This window comes from Oncorhynchus tshawytscha, linkage group LG16 (assembly GCF_018296145.1).
Source record: "Oncorhynchus tshawytscha isolate Ot180627B linkage group LG16, Otsh_v2.0, whole genome shotgun sequence".
NCBI lineage: Eukaryota > Metazoa > Chordata > Actinopteri > Salmoniformes > Salmonidae > Oncorhynchus > Oncorhynchus tshawytscha.
This window is the reverse complement of record NC_056444.1, coordinates 65,902,126-65,919,531: the sequence shown is the minus strand read 5'-3', so window position 1 is coordinate 65,919,531 and position 17,406 is coordinate 65,902,126. Positions and strand designations below refer to the sequence as shown.

At 43.4% G+C, this 17,406-nt stretch overlaps 1 protein-coding gene across 1 annotated transcript in view; it reads right to left on the bottom strand.

Annotated features, from left to right (window-relative positions):
- The window catches only part of LOC121839690 (metabotropic glutamate receptor 4-like), a 185,059-nt gene extending 172,864 nt beyond the window's left edge, over positions 1 to 12,195 (bottom strand). The window contains exon 1 of the mRNA XM_042299923.1: positions 11,445 to 12,195. Coding sequence (XP_042155857.1) covers positions 11,445 to 11,990 — 546 coding nt within the window. The 5' untranslated portion in view covers positions 11,991 to 12,195. The remainder of the gene's footprint in view (positions 1 to 11,444) is intronic.
- Between the last annotated feature and the right edge of the window lie 5,211 nt (positions 12,196 to 17,406).

The window sequence follows — 17,406 nt, the reverse complement described above, 5'->3', positions numbered from 1 at the left end:
ACCGGAAACCATATTTGAATGGGCACAGAACAATGGGTGACTCCACCTATTGAGCGGCCGTCCAGTGCCCTGGCATCCATGGGAACCAAGAGAGGTAGAATGGAAATACCTAGCTCAGAAGCAATAGTAGCATCCATAAAACTTGAATCTGCCCCAGAGTCAATAAGCACTCAGAGAGACTTAGATTGGCCTCCCCACAGCACAAGCACAAAGAAAAGTGTACGGGTGATGGGAATTAGGGAACTCCCAGTCTGGCTCACCAAAGTACTTGTATCCACCAAAGACAAGGGTTTCCTAACAGGGCAGGTTAGGAAACTGCCCCTCCACAGTATAGACATCAGTTGGAATTCAGCCTACGTGAGCGTTCCCCAACCGATATCCTAACTCTTCCCAATTGCATAGGCTCAGAAGAATCCAACTCACCCATCATTGATAATTGACGAGCGAGCTCAGGTGGCTTCGGATCCTCTTGGGAAAACTGCCTTTGTGAACTTCCGGATTCCTTCGAAGGTGACTGAGCCATAGCGGGTGAACGAGTGTGCCCGAGGCCAGACCTCCTCTCACTCCTGCGTTTCCTTAATAAGCGTCCATCAATTTTAATGGTTAGGGCGATGAGGGAGTCGAGATCCACCAGCAATTCCCGAGCAGCTCATCTTTTACCACCTCGGATAATCCATGAAGAAAGGTATCGAAGAGAGACTCCAGATTCCAGGCACTATCGGCGGACAACGTGCGAAAAATCAACCACATAGTCTGCCACACTATGGGAGTTTTGCCGTAAATCAAGAAGTTTACTGGCCGCCTCTCTCCCGGATACCAGAGACTCGAATACCTTCTTCGCCTCCGCCATGAATTCCTCCAGATGACAACAAAGGGTGGATTGCTGCTCCCAAACAGAGGTGGCCTAAGAGAGCGCTCTTCCCCACATTAGCGTAATAATAATACGTAATACGCTATCTTCAATCGGTACGAAGGGAACGAAGATGGCTGTAGCTCAAAAATAAGCGAGCACTGAGAAAGGGAGCCCCGACAGGTACCAGGCTCTCCAGAATATCGCTAGGGGAACTAGGGGAACAAGGGTAGGCTGTACCAACTCACCACTAAAAGGAAAAACATGCACTGGGAAGTTGGTGTCTCTAAGGGATGGTAGATAGCCTATGAGTTAACTCCTTAATTAGCTCCATAGTAGCCTTAAACCCTTGGTCGTGGCGTTCTGTCAGAGAACGAAGCCCTTCCAGAAGGTCCTGTAACAACTCCTCATGTCTCCTAATGGTGACTCCCTGCCGGGAGACAGTGTGGCGAAGCTGGTCCAAGTCTGCTGGGTCTGTCATGGCCAGTTCATACTATCATGACACAAGATGAGACCCAGATGAGGACACAGGAGGCAGATGGTTGGAGTTAAAGATGTATAATAATCCAAAAAGGAGTAGGCAAGAGAATTGTTGTGGACAGGCAAAAGGTCAAAACCAGTTCAGAGTGCAGGTGGCAGTCAGGCTCGAGGTCAAGGCAGGCAGAATGGTCAGGCAGGTGAGTACAGAGTCCAGAACAGGCAAGGGTCAAAGCCGGGAGGACTAGAAAAAGGAATATAGCAAAGGCAGGAGTATGGTGAAAAAACTCTGTTTGACTTGGAACATACAAGACAAACTGGCACCGAGAGACAGGAAACACAGGGATAAATACACTGGGTAAAACAGGCGACACCTGGAGGCGGTGGAGACAATAACAAGGACATGTGAAACAGATCAGGGCGTGACAATATTTTCATATTTTCTCTGGAAAATGACTCATGCCTTTGCTATTCACACAGAAACTCTGGGGAGAACTGAGATGGCATTAACAAGATTATCACCAAATCCCCCTAAGATTCAGATAACAACGTATCTGATCAGAGGGGTTTTCTCCCATCCTCAAGTTGTTCTTAGAACTTGTCTAATCGCAATAAAGTGTTTCAAGTGTCACTAATTTTATGTTATTTTCTGGAAACACAAAATATCAGCATGTTTAACAGGAGTGGCATGTAACAATTGGTCTATCCTAAATAAAACTTAATTTAAGGGTTGTCAGGTATAAATGTAATACTTTGCCCAAGCATTTTAATAAATAAGACTGAGATTCAATGGGTTATTAAAATACCTTTTGTTTGACTTTGGAAGTGGTTAGAAGTACATTGCTTCTTTAGATTGCCTGTGCTTTCCTTTCTGCAATGTTAGGCCCTGGACTTACTGTACAGTCGAGCTCTAGCAGAGGTCAATGGAAACATTTGGCTTGATCTGGTGTGCTCTAGCCTCTGCCATATAATTAAAAAGACTTAGGAGTAAATCTGGGGTCAAACAGAAGACAGAAGCTTGCCATCTTTGAACACCTGGAAACAATCTACCTGATTTAGAAAACCCTGAACAGTCAAATTAATTGTAACCCTTCTGCAATGATTAAACTGACCCTTAATTGGCATTGCGAATATATCTCATCAGTTACTGTGTTTAGGACAGCTGCCAATGACACTAGACAGTGCATTTCTGTGGTTCTGAGCCTGTGGAGCGTGCCTTGGTCTATAGAGAGGAGAGGACTGGCCAACATGTCAACCTGGCATATTAAATCATTAAAAGCAGGGCTGAGGAGCTGCAGTGTCCTTGAGGATGACCCTAGGACTACTGGGCTGACATATCCAGCCGGCCACACACTCACTTCACCTTCCTCTAATGGCCTTTCCACAGCTGGAGCAGTGACAGCAAACACAGAAAAGAGGGATTCCGAATGTTTAGAGCACTAGATCTGGAGGGGAATGTAAAGGTTTGATCGATCGTCTCAAAGGTGAAAGGGTCTGTTGATTGGAGCAGGCTATCTGAGGGGACAGAGCTGCCCAGAGCTACTCCATTATGATTGAGATCTTGTGGCAGTAAGGTACAGACAGTTCCCATGCAGTAGGCAGTCAACCTGTAGATAACCATTTATCTTACTGCACATACAATATCCTTTCACCACTGTCGCTGGATATACTTGAAGACCTTCCATTCATAATTACCCAACCCATAGTGTGCGTCTGAAATGGCACCCTATTCCCTACATAGTGCGCTACTTTTTAGCAAAGCCTGCATAGAGCTCTGGTGAAACGTATAGTGCACAATATGGAATAGGGTGCCATTTCAGAGCAAGCCATAGAGTGATCACAATAACTATCAGATCAGATGATCTATTCCTGTATGTGAGTCAAATAAAGGTACAGTGAATAAAGTAGACCTGACTACAATAAACCACCTCAGGGCATGCCACACCACTACAGGGTCAAAGTTGAAAAGACATAAAACAGAGTTTCTTAGGAACAAGATTTCACACATGACCTACCTAGCAGCCTCCAAGAAATGTTTAGCATATTTTCAGGCCCACTTAACTGAGAAACGCTTGACAACAAACCCCTTAGCTGGGCAAGTGCTGTGGTCTGATTAAATAAGTACAGCTACAGCTTGACAGGGCACAATCCTAGCAAAAACTCATGTACTGCACTGTAATCAGCTGAATTCTTTGTTATTTCCTAGTGGTCTATGCTTTGTGTTGCAGTGTTTATAGAAAGCCAAAACCAGGTACCGTGTTATTTCAGGCTACCATACTGGTGCTCTTGCATGAATGGATCCTCGTCCGACACAGTGAGTATGGTGGCATTCTAGGTCAGGGACATAGTGGATACAGACGCCTTTTTTCAAACTTCTCAACTATTGTCTGCAAGAGCCCAGATGAGACCAAAAAAAAAAGCATTTTGGTACATTTATCTTAATTTAACTGTCACTGCCTCAACCATGTGTGAAATCAATGCCAATATGGACCAACTTTCCTTCCATCGTGTAGCTTCAAACATTGCCTTTCAACAGCAGGAAAAAGACGAGGGTACAATTTCAGGAAACAGAGTATGCTGTCACAACAGTTCCCAGCCCCAGGTTCAATACCTACGAGGTGTGTTGTGTTTGTATGGGAGGGGGTCCTCACAGCTTGATTTTTAATAATTGTATGGGACAAATAATACAAATAACATAGGAGTACAACACAAGCCCAGAGTCTGTGTTCTGTGTAGGGATTTATTAGAGGCTTTGTCTCTTTTACTGACTGAAAGAGGTCTGGGAAGAGATCATTAGCCAGTAAAAGGAAGTAATCCTTCTCTGACTGTCTGTTTTGAACGGGTGCGTGTCTTAATGTTTATGCCCTTCCATTTGTTCTGTCCTGACATTGTTCTCTATTATGATGTAATATCAGAAATACCATGAAAATGTAATACCGTTACTATATCTCAGCATTTAGTTTCAAGACAACATTTGTGAAACTTTACAAAACAATTTAACACATTGTGTATGCTGAAGGTCACTAATGCACTAATGTAATACAAAGCAGATAAATCTTCAAACTTTTGAATTCATTTTCTGTGTCCTAGTTATCTGATGTTCAAATGGTCATTTGTAACGGAACATCATGACTGCCTCAGAGAAGAGAGAGAGAGAGAATTCCTCTGTGTGATGGAGGGTAGATGATTCATAAAAGCTAGCTACCATGTTGTCCGATGTGCTCATAGACTGGATGATGTCCAAGCTTCTTACGGTAGCCTGGGGGAGCCCAAACTCACACTAGTCTAGTGTATAAAACGTTATGTTATCCTAGGGAAATTCTGTTCCCATAGCTAGGGCTGACAGTGAGGACTTGTGAAGAGCAGAATCAACTGCATAATCAAAACAGTTCCTTTGTGAGAAGGTGTTAAAGTTCACGGTTAGCCATTGTTATGTAAAGGTTCGCTGAAAAGTACCAGTGGCCTGGATTAGGCTCCAGGTGAGAGCATGTCCACCGGAGCCATGGTCCAGTGAGACACGGGTCCCGGCCCACGTAGATGTAAACAGGAAAGTCTGAGCCTTTAGGATAAAACACTTGGGTAAATCCTGTATGCACCATCTCTGTCACTGCTTCAGGCTAGGTAGAGGACACGGGATGGCACAGGAGGGAATTGAACAGACATAGAAAATCTTAGATCAACACAAGTTGACCCTCAATATGCAAAAATTGCAGTGCATTTACATTTGTTAGTGGTTATGTTTTTACATTAATAATTCAGGCAATGTCTGAATGTGTGCAGGTATTAAAACAGAGAGTATGTCAATATAGCATATTAGCTGATACCGTCACTCTGATGTAATACTTGCAGTGTTGGGGGTAACGCATTACAAAGTAACGGATTACAGTAATAATATTACTTTTTGCGGTAACAAGTAATATAACGGAGTGCTGTTCCAATTCGAGAAATATTACAGTTACTGATCAAAGATAGTTTGTTACTTTTTTATCATTCTATTCCTATTACATTTATTGATCCAAATAAAAGATTTGTTATGATTATTATTCCCCCTCTGTTGACGCAATATAAAAAAATCCCCCCGCCACAGATTGTAATTGTTTTCGTCTTGAGTCTGATGTCCTCTCACCAAGTTCCTGTTAAAGCACGCATGCACTACTACTCACTGCTTTAGTGAGGGAGATGAAAAATGGCAGAAGCATCTAAAGCATAGAGTTTCTCAGCGTGGAAGTATTCCCATTACATTGATTTGGTAGGAGAACAAAATGACAAGAATATAGTTGTAAAATGTAAACTGTGCCCAGGTAAAAAACACCTCTCCACTGCTCGAAGCCAAGACAAAACTCATAGCGAAAGACCCCGAGGCCTGACCACTGCTGCTGAAGATGACTGTAGGCCTACCTCATACAAGCAACCAAAGCTTGATTTTAATGGTTCAGGGGGAAAATCTGTAACCCAGGGAGAGCTTAACAAGCTTGTAGTTGGGTATGGAGGCTAGTTGTGTTGGTGAATAGGCTTACCTAGTGTAACGTTGACATTGTTTACAATGAGCACAACATTTTGAGGTCTAATGCAAAAGTAATATAACGAGTAGTGTAACTAAATACTTTCCCCAGGAAGTAAAGTAATTTGTTACTGTTAAAATAAGTAATAGGTAATATATTACCTTTTTTGTTGTTGTAGCAACCCCAACACGGGTCCCTTCTCCATTAAAATGTCACCACTCCAAGACTCTAACAGTCATCGATCACATTAATTCAAATATATTTCACCTACCAACAACCGTCTGGTCTGTCTCTCCATCTGTACAACAAAACATCTATATGTGATGCATATCCAGGCAGCAGGTCCAGCAGGTCCCCAGGGGGGAGGGGGGGGGCAGCTGCAAGCCACTAATCCTGAGTTATTTTCGAGGGAACTGTGGGATAGCTGGGCTCTGTTTTGGAGATGTGGCTGTTTAAAGAGTTATAGGAAAACCTGAACAGGGTAATACCTAGGCTTAGTGGTGTTAGATTTGGAGACAGGGGGAAAGCAGTAGTGGCAGCTCTGAGACATGCTCACAATGTATCAGATGGCATCAATAGTATTGAGAAGTTCTTGAAACTCACTCTTTGAATTTGTGGCACTGTAAATTGTCAGTAAATGAATTGTAACTGAGTTAAATCAAAAGATTTACTGATAATTTACAGTGTCATAAATTCAAAGAGTGAACTTCAAGAAGAGTTGAAGAAGCCATGTACAGTAATGGGAGAAAACGCAGTATATTAATAGCATGATTGTAACACTGGATTTTCTCCAAAACAATCCTGTCTTTTCACAAGGGGAAGGGTATGAGGTTATTCGATAAACACACAGTGTTGTACATTATTCATGTTGTATGTCGAATGTGCTAAAGAATAAATGGATGTAGGTATTATGCCCTGAGAATACACAATGTAAAATCAGGGCTATTCCACCATAACAGAGTGATGCTGAGACTCCGATTTTTCACTTTTAAATGATTGCTAAGTTAAACTAACCATACAGCTCTATGCACAAGGATGACTTTCAACAACGTCTACTGACATTTTTACAAAAATAAATCTACTGGAAAAACAGTGCAGATGCACTGTTCATTAATTAAATATGTTTTTATGTGCATAGATTTGTATTGTTTGTTTAACTTTGCAATCATTGTTTTTGTTTGGCATACATTTTAAAGTAAAAAATGTATAATGGGGTGGAATTGTCCATGACTATGCTGAAGGTTACAACATTGGAGCTGTTATCACAGTTGTAGCTTGTCCTGTGTGTCTACCAAAGCACTATATATCTCCTTTGCTGTTAAAACCAGTGCTGAAGGTGTTAGTCTTTACAGACGTGTAGTGAATCATTTCAATTACCTCTCTCATGAAGAGGAACAGACCCAGAAAATTAAACCATCCGCTTAAAAAAAAACTAACAACATCCTCCCCTCCCCACCATGCCACGTTTCCTCCGTAGACCTGCAGACTTACACTAATGAAATGCCAGAAATTTATGAGTGAACCCCAGCGACCAGCACACATGTGGAGACCACTGCATCGTGCCTCTTCGCCATTACAGCTGGTGTTCCAGCTTTCTGTGGTGGGACTCGGATAGATGAAGATAAAACAGAGCAAAACTAGGAGGCATGTTTCCGGGCACGCATCTCTTATGGCTGTACTGGGAATTGGCAACTGGGGCCAGGGTCGGTTAAGCGACTTGAGTCTAAACTAATCCTGACTGAAGGAGCTGCTCCGCTGTGGCAGGAGCTCTGCATGAGTGGGAACAGCCGCAATGAACAGTGAGAAAGACAGCTGCAAGGATCAGGTCTGCCCCAATTGTAAAAGTCCTGTTGAGTGGCATGGATAAAACCCTGGCATAACCACTGGCCTGTAAACCCTCAGAAAACAATTCCTTGCAAGTCTTTTGAGCCTTTTGGTTTGCTTCCCTTGTTTGCTTTGCTTGCACAGGATTTTGAAAGTCACAGGCGAGTAGAGAGTTCCCTTTTTTGGAATTATTGGGCATAGATGGGCGGGTAAAGGGATGGAATGGTTGGCTTGAATGACCTGATGTAGTGTGGCTGCACCAAATTACACTTCAGAATAGTTTTTCACTTAGTCAGAATCAGTTCTCCTGGCCAGGCTTCTCTCCTGAATTGCCACAGAGCTACGACGCTGAGGATCCGTGAAGGTGACAGGGCACACCTTGGGAGGCCTGTCTCGGGGTGATAAAGAGAGCTACTGGCTACTGAGGTAGCTACTGAGAGTGTAGCTAATGAATACTACTCACTACACAAGCCAAACTAGCTGTGGTGTAGTTGTGCTTCAGTATTCATCTTCATTCAGTCTAGTTTTGCCAAATTCTCAGCTACTGTCTTGACCCAAAAATTCTCAAAGACATATCATTGAAAATCATTCTGATTCCACACATTCCCTACAGCAAGATCTTTGTAAAATTCCCTGTAAAAGTCTGCACAGCAATGTAGAGGAGTCCTGCACACAGAGCAGAGTCATCCTTTCATCACATATTCTAAATGTATTTATTTTTGTCTTTTACAACCCATGATGGTTCCTGCGGTAATCTAGAGTGAACGGTGTCAACATGTTGAGATGCTGAGAGGAGGAAGGTACAGCGCCTGAGGGTGTCCCATCTCTGTCTCTAATGAGGGAAGAGAAAGGGCCGCAAGGTCTCTCTGCTTCACAGACAGCACAACAGACGGCTAGTTAACCCTCCTCTTACAGCTACCTTTTCAGGGTCCCCTGTCTTCTCCTCTGAACTCCTCTCACCTTCCTCCCATCTCATCTCTGAAGGCATCCTCCCTTCTGCTTAGAAGGCAGAGGTAGACACGTGTGTAGGCTGTTTGTGCGGTAGCAGACTGTACACCTGAGTGGAGGTGGCTGAAGCGCCCCTTTCCTTCTCTGAGAACATATGCTTGTCCCAGCAACACAACATAACCCACAATCATGACTGCCCATGTACATTGTAACAGTTACAGTGCTGATACAGTAGCCTACACATGACCGAGAGAAAAGATGATATGCACGAAGCCAGAAACGCATCTCCAAGAGATGATCACAAAGCTAGAACCTAACTAAAGCCAGCTTCATCATGACTGGGTAATCAAATGCATTCGCTACAGCGTCAAAACCAGCCCTGTGCTAATTAGCCTGGGCGCTAGCACACTTTTCTCCTGCTTATGTTGCAGTAAAAGACCCAACTGATGAGAACATCACTGAGCATGAGCAGACAGGGCCAACCATGGAGGGAGGGAGCTTTCAAACCCCAACTGGATCCCTAGGCGGTCATTACGTAATCTGGAAGTAAAATATTCATGCAGCACAATAGGGACGGGATCCTGCCTACTGCTCGGGAGTGCTGAGTTAACACTTTACCGAGCCTCAGCCACTTTAAGACTGGGAGAGGGAAGTAGGGAAGAAAGAAAGAAGCATTCTGACAACAACAGCACGCATGCAGTGTGTTATGGCCACTACCCTTAGGCTCATAAAGGACATGGAAAAGAACAGCAATAAGAAGGGTTGTAAAACCACATTGATATGTAACTGTTGAGCTTGCCTTGCGTGTTCAAACCAAGCAAATAATGGATGAGTCAGATCCCCTAACCCATGTACGGTAAATAGTTGACTCACCAAGAGTTTCTTGGGTATAGCTTTCAGTATGTGAGGCTGGGACAGCCCTATCCTCAGCTAGACTGCAAGTGCTGAGAAGCTCACTTAGTTTCTAGTTTTAAAATTAATAAAGTGCATTTTCAAGTGCAAAAACCTGCAAGTGTCCATGTGGAGCTAGAAACAGTCAGTAAAGGCTCTCTGACCTATATCGAATTGTAAAGGAAGTGTACAGACTATATCTTTATTCAGAGCTCACCTAGTGACCTGCACTAAGCTGTGTACTACTTGGCCATCAGCCCTTCATAATTGCACTGAATTAGAAACCAGTGCAATCTTCTCCAAACATCTTTCTGTAGACTGCCTCCCACTTTGATCAACCTTCTCACCACCATCCTCCAATCATCTGAAGAACACACACTCATTCCTGGATGAAAGGGGGAAAAAACATAGGTTGTGCAGATGAAAGATATCAGGTCAAGCTCTTGAAATCATTAGAAACAGGAGAAGTATCTATCTGCGGAGGAGTCCTTATATGGAGCTAATTATAGTGACGTGATCCAGCGCCAGGCAGGCTGAGGGATGCCAGCATGATGTGAGCATGGCACTGGTAAACAGAGGCGTCATGCCCATATGGGGGGCACAAGGGCACATGCCCCCTCAGATTTGTCCTGTTTCAAACATTTTCGGATGTTAAATTAATTACTAAACTTAACCACATTTTATCATAATTATTTATAAAAAAGATCTGTCAGCTGTATTTTGCAGCGGTGGCACACTGACTTTACCAGGCAAGAGAGTACCTCCCCTATCCTTCCTAGTCAGTGGTTCCTTCCAAGGTGCACCACAGAGCAAAAATATGCTAGGCAGGACCTTAAATATTCTAGTGAGTGTTGACAGTATCGTCAGTGGAGGAGGAGAGGGTGTTGAGTGACACACACAGCGTTTGATTTGATTTGATCTTCCGGTGATGGGCAGGACTCGCAGGACGTATGTTTGTAAATGGATTTGATCAAGCTATGTAGCCTATTGATTCCTCCTTGATGAATAAATAGAATAAACATGTTTAGTTGTTTCCCTGTAATACTAGCCACTAGCAATTTCATGAAGTTGGCTTTAGCTAGCCATCTAGATACGTCCCCAATCTCCCAACCTCCCAACGAGCTACCAAGCCATTTCATGCTATCAATCAAGTTAGAATAGTTTGTCTAACTATCTTAGCTGGCAAGGTTGCTAGACTTTCGAAAAGCAAGCAATTTCTAAATGTACTGAAAGAGACTCACATTCCTTTCAATATTTTACCCAGAGTTTAGCAGAGATACATAGAAGCATAGTTAGGGTTATGATGCAATATACCAGTGTTGCAGTTGTAACTAAACTCCCAAGGCATAAAAGTTCTTAAATAATCAAAGTGCATCATTCATTAAAATGACAATTGAACAGATAAAGAGGTAAGCTTAGCTAACCTAGACATAATTTCTTTTTTTTTTTTTACATAGAACTAGGCATAAGGATTGCATAGAATTAGTCTCTCGGTTGTAGGAAAAGGGTTTTTTTTGGACTGGAAGTACAGTATATGGTAACAGCTAGCATGCTTTTGTTCTTTGTAATATCACCTAAGAGAGACGACATGGGGTAAAAAGACTAATATAGAAAGCGGTGATTGTTTTTGCTTGTTTTATCACATCAACATGTCCATATTGTTGGAAAATGGGACAATAGATATAACCTTTCTCCTTTCATGAAAACACTTGCAAACCCTTTTTACCAGAAAAAGCAACCTATAACCTTTTATTGACACCCATCACAAAGAATTATACATGCTTCAGCCAATTGCATCACAGATCTCAGTCACAGTGCTTTCATAGTAGAGTATGTAATCTCAGCGCAAGTGTGCTGCCAGCCTACAAACGCCTGTTGGGAGAAACTACTTTCATAGCCACCACCATCATTCACAGCCATTAACCAGAAAGTGTAAACTGAAAGGCACTTACCCTGAAGAGCCGCAGGATATTGGCAACCATGATCGACACAGAGCTGGCGGAGGCCCCGATGACACCCACCACCCTCTCAGGCTTGGTGATGATGGGCGGCCCGCCGCTCAGGCACTTGATGTCCGTCCCATCCTTCTCGATGAGAGCCTGGACGAAGGTGAGCGACTGCTCCAGGGCGTGGGTGTCCCGGGAACAGGTATCCAGGATCCTGGCACCCAGAGTGATGTTGGGCAGCAGCTCATGGTCGTTGTTGATGCGGTCCAGTGCAAACAGCATGGCCTCCAGTCTGTGGATCCCCTTCTCCTTCTTCAGCTCCCCACAGGCTTTACCATCGTTGCCTCTGGCGTGTACCGGGAAGAGGCCACCAAGAGAGATATCCCCATCTATGCGGATGGAGTTGAGGTGTTTGTGGCCAGGTGTCTTTGGCTTGGCCCCCAGGACTACCAGGATACAGCAGGCCAAGAGCAGGACCTGACAGGGCCCAGCCAGACCACCTCTGTGGCAGCCAGTCTGCCCCCTCTTCATACAGCTTCCCAGAAGATTCATGACAGAAGGCTAAGCTAAACCTGCATCCAACTAAATTGAGTCCCTTCGAAAAAATGAAGAAAAAAAACCCACAAACAAATGTCCTGTAGGTCAGCCGCAATATCCTTCAGAGAACAGAACTCTCTTCAGAAGTCACTTCTCATGTCTTTCAGCTCTGACACCATCTCAGTAATACTAATTAGCTTTCTCTCTCTCTCTCTCTCTCGCCCTCTCTCTCTCTCTCTCTCTCTCTCTCTCTCTCTCTCTCTCTCTCTCTCTCTCTCTCTCTCTCTCTCTCTCTCTCTCTCTCTCTGCTCTCTCTCTCTCTGCTGCTGCTGCAGTCTCTCTCTCTCAGCTCTCTGACTCTCTCTCTCTCTCTCTCTCTCTCTCTCTCTCTCTCTCTCTCTCTCTCTATCCACTTCCTTGTGGGGTATTCTCTCTCCCGGCTGTTGGGGAATGTAGACGGTGTGGAGTTACTAAACAGATTGGGGCGAGTTGGGAGTGGGTCCGTGGAGAGACATCTTAGGGAGAACAAAGGTGGGATATAAGCCTCCTCTTTTCTGCTCCTCCAGAGCCGGTCAGGGGTGTTTATCTTCTCTCTCTCACCCCCCTGGAGCAGGCAGAAAGTCTAGAGTCAGCCCAAGCAGGCCTGCAGGTACTCAGACATGGCCTCCCACCTCGAGCTCAGAAAGACAGCAGACTCCTGAAAGATTAAAGGAGAAAGGAATGAGATTCTGAGAAAAAGACAGGAGTAAGAGAGGGCTCTGTTTAAAAAACAGACGAGATGAAATGGGATTTCATTGGGTCTAATCAACAATAGATTTTTCCCAGCGTGCACAGCTTTGAAGGGATATGCTGCATATTACTTTCCCACATGGTCCTTATAACAATTACTGAGACTCTCAATTGTTGTTAACTCCCACGCACTGCTTTCAGTTCAATGAAACATGAAATACATTTTTCACAAACTCTCTTCTGTGATAAAAGGCAGATAAGAAGCAGAGTCTACTTCTTCATTGCTTTTACATTTCATAAACATATCTGAGGATATGCAACAGCACTGGAGGGTCACGGTTTCTATCAGATAGTGGATAGAAATATTCAAGCAGCATATCCCCAAGCCTACTGCATTAGTAGAAACGCCTGTTGGGATATTTCCATTTTACACCTTCGCTTCACTTGCTTTTAGAGCACTGTTATGAAGGCCATGGGCATAACTGATTCAGAGCCTAGCTGGCACGAGTGCATAGGCTGCTTAGTAAACACATCCCAATCTCTTCATGTGAAGAGCAGACCCACTGGGCAAAAACGGGTTGAATCAACGTCATTTCAACCAAAAAAATTGTGAAGATGTTGAATCGTTGATTGGATTTGCAAAAAGTCATCAACTTAAGGGCATTTAGTCTACCTAAATCCAATTGCATGGTGAATTTTTTTGTTGATTTCACATTGAATTCACATTATGTTGATAACTCAACCAAATGTAAATCAAAACTAGACGTTGAACTGACATCTGTGCCCAGTGGGAAGTCTCTCCATGGTGTTTTACCAAAGGGTTATAAAATATCCTGCTTCAAATTGAGAATGCAGGATGTTCATAATCTAAAGAGGGATGTTCCCTGACTGATGAAGACATCTGCTTGCACCCCACATTCCCCTCGCTCAGTTCTCCTCTCCAAACCTATCATCTCAGCTGTATGACTTCTGTTTCTATTTGGACACTAGCAGAAGCACACTTTGGTGTGTGTGTGTGTGTGTTGCTGACGAGGGTGTCGTCCCCCAACAGCAGACATTTCCACTGTGCCAGACTAATAAAGTGGTGGATGTGTGCCCAGTCTGTCTCTGTTCTCTGCCCCTCTGTCTCCGTGTGTGTGTCTCTCACTCTCCTGCCTCTCACTCTTTCCACCCCCCATCCCTCTCTTCTTCTCTTTCATTGACTTTCCCAGGCATAGCCAATCAGTCCAACAGCAACTGCCTAACAGGCTTCCCACATACTGCGCTATGCCACAACTGGCATGTCCTGTGATGGAGGATAGGAAGGGCACCTGGCAGGAAACAGGTCAACATAAAAGGAGATACATGCTGCTCCTTAACCCCAACAATGGGTAGTAGGGTTCCTCTGTTGTGGCTTTGATGTCCCTGATTATAGTTACAGGACAGTACTAGAGAGTCTGAGGAAGAGAGTGGTCTAAGGGAATAGATGCTTTCTCCAGACCCGTATAAGCAAACAGGTTTTCTAGTATATAGTATTGGGTGCTTGAGGTTGGATAAAGATGTGCAGATATGGCTGATTGAAATATAACTGCCTTAGCTTGCTGCCTTGCCTCGTGAATTAAAGACGGCACTGCAGGCACATGCAGCTTCTGTTATTTTCGCCATCAAATAGTAAGGACATCCCGCTCCAGTAACTGTACAGTAAGTAGACACAGAGAGAGGCCTAGCTGCTTTATGCTGGCTTCTCCTGTCCTGCTGGGATCCAAAAGGAGATATTTATATCGACACGCTCAGATCAGCCTCCTAAAACACAGCATCCATAATGGATGAAGGCTCAGCTGAAGCACAACATCTAGTTCTGGAGAGAGGGATGAGGGATGAGGGGGGGACTAAGGACTGAGGGGGGATACAACGTACAAAGCTTTTGTTAAGGAAAGAGGGGGAGAGATGAAGAGAGATTGAGAGAGATGGAGCGAGATGGAGCGAGATGAAGCAAGTGAAACAGATGCAGCACAGGGTCCATGGAGGATAATAAGGCTGGCTAAGGGGGACACTCACTTACTCACTTCCTTCTACATTTGACATTTTTGTAATTTAGCAGTTGATCTTATCCGGAGTGACTTAGTTATAGATGACTTACATTCATCTTAAGATAGCTAGGTAAGACAATCACATTATCATAGTCGCAGTAAGTACATTTTTCTCAATAAAGAAGTTATCAGCAAAGTCAGCAGGCTACAAGAAGGAAAAGAAGAGAGCAAGATGTATTTATTTTTCTAACGCCCAGGAAGCTCAGAATCAACATCAGCTCTGCAAGCGTTATAATGTCAATATGCTGAGTTGTGATGACATTCACAAAATGTTGTGTTGCGCAATACATTCCCTTAATGTTGTAAGAATTAATACATTTTATGACATCGATAGCATATTTGCTGTAGGTTTAACATAATATTCCACTGATGTTTACGCAATGTAAAGGCCCTGCATGTCCCCAGGCACCCTCATTTGTTGACTTCTGTGATCGAAAAAGCCTTGGTTTCATGCATGTCAACATCAGAAGCCTCCTCCCTAAGTTTGTTTTACTCACTGCTCTAGCACACTCTGCTAACCCTGATGTCCTTGCTGTGTCTGAATCCTGGCTCAGGAAGGCCACCAAAAATTCAGAGATTTCCATACCCAACTATAACATCTTCCGTCAAGATAGAACTGCTAAAGGGGGAGGAGTTGCAGTCTACTGCAGAGATAGCCTGCAAAGTAATGTCATACTTTCCAGGTCCATACCCAAACAGTTCGAACTACTAATTTTGAAAATTACTCTCTCCAGAAATAAGTCTCTCACTGTTGCCGCCTGCTACCGACCCCCTCAGCTCCCAGCTGTGCCCTGGACACCATTTGTGAATTGATCGCCCCCCATCTAGCCTCAGAGTTTGTTCTGTTAGGTGACCTAAACTGGGATATGCTTAACACCCCGCCAGTCCTACAATCTAAGTTAGATGCCCTCAATCTCACACAAATCATCAAGGAACCCACCAGGTACAACCCTAACTCTGTAAACAAGGGCACCCTCATAGACGTCATCCTGACCAACTGGCCCTCCAAATACACCTCCGCTGTCTTCAACCAGGATCTCAGCGATCACTGCCTCATTGCCTGTATCCGCTACGGAGCCGCAGTCAAACGACCACCCCTCATCACTGTCAAACGCTCCCTAAAACACTTCTGTGAGCAGGCCTTTCTAATCGACCTGGCCCAGGTATCCTGGAAGGACATTGACCTCATCCCGTCAGTTGAGGATGCCTGGTCATTCTTTAAAAGCTATCTGAGCAGCTAACCGATCGCTGCTGCTGTACATAGTCTATTGGTAAATAGCCCACCCATTTTCACCTACCTCATCCCCATACTGTTTTTATTTATTTACTTGCTCTTTTGCACACCAATATCTCTACCTGTACATGACCATCTGATCATTTATCACTCCAGTGTTAATCTGAGAAATTGTAATTATTCGCCTACCTCCTCATGCCTTTTGCACACATTGTATATAGACTCCCCCCTTTGTTTTCTACTGTGTTATTGACTTGTTAATTGTTTATTCCATGTGTAACTCTGTGTTGTCTGCTCACACTGCTATGCTTTATCTTGGCCAGGTCGCAGTTGCAAATGAGAACTTGTTCTCAACTGGCCTACCTGGTTAAATAAAGGTGAAATAAAAAAATAAAATAAAAATGTATATTTTTCCTCTGAACATTTGCAGAACATTTAGAAAACGTTCTATTTATGTTTTGCCTAATATTACCACAACATTCTCAGCATGCAAATGTTTATCTCTTTAAGGCAGATTGGAATACATCCCCTTTCTGCTTCTCTCCAGATTTAATGGCAATTTGCATTTGAGGACTGTATTGTAGGTTAAATAGAGACACGTGGTATGTTAATTTCATTCATATGACATTTGAACTGCATTTAATCATACAAACACAACAATATCTCTTACACTTCCTACAGTATGTTGACAATCTGCACATGTCGGGTTTGAACTCACATCATTAACCCTCCTCTATTAGATAGCTGTGGTGTTGTGGGGTGTCTTCAGTCAAATCTAGTTCATCAGGATACAGAACACAATTTCTGAGCTATTGAAATGTTCCCATTCTCTTCATATGCTGTGTACTTGTAACACTGTGTTTCCCTTCTTCATCACGTATTGAAAGTTTTATGAAACACATTCTGTCAACATTCTTGGAACATCAAATAAATGTTTTCTGCACCCTGATACAAACATCATCTGCATGTCAGCACAACTGGACAGTTTTTGTGTTTTGGGAACATAAAACATAAAATAATACATGTTTTCGATGTTATCATCCTAATTTTAGATCTAATTCTAACTAGAACTTAATGGGAATCTTAGTTAATGTTCTGGGAATGTTACCGGTCTGCTGCGTACCATGTGTATCCCATACATACAACTAATAACACTTCAAATTGAAACTTCAAACTATTATTTCCCCATTTGCAAGTTATGTATTTATTATGTCGCTTTCCTAAAGCCCTAACGTTAATTTACAGCCCACTTTCATGTTTAAGTTCCATGGTTTCAGTTCGCTTATTCCAGTTTATATTGTTGAAAACGTTTGTTTCCTTCTTTTATTTAATGTAATGTATCTGCTATTTGATCCTCTGAGTGGTTGAGGTTTGTAGGGGAGCATGAAGAGGTTGTCTT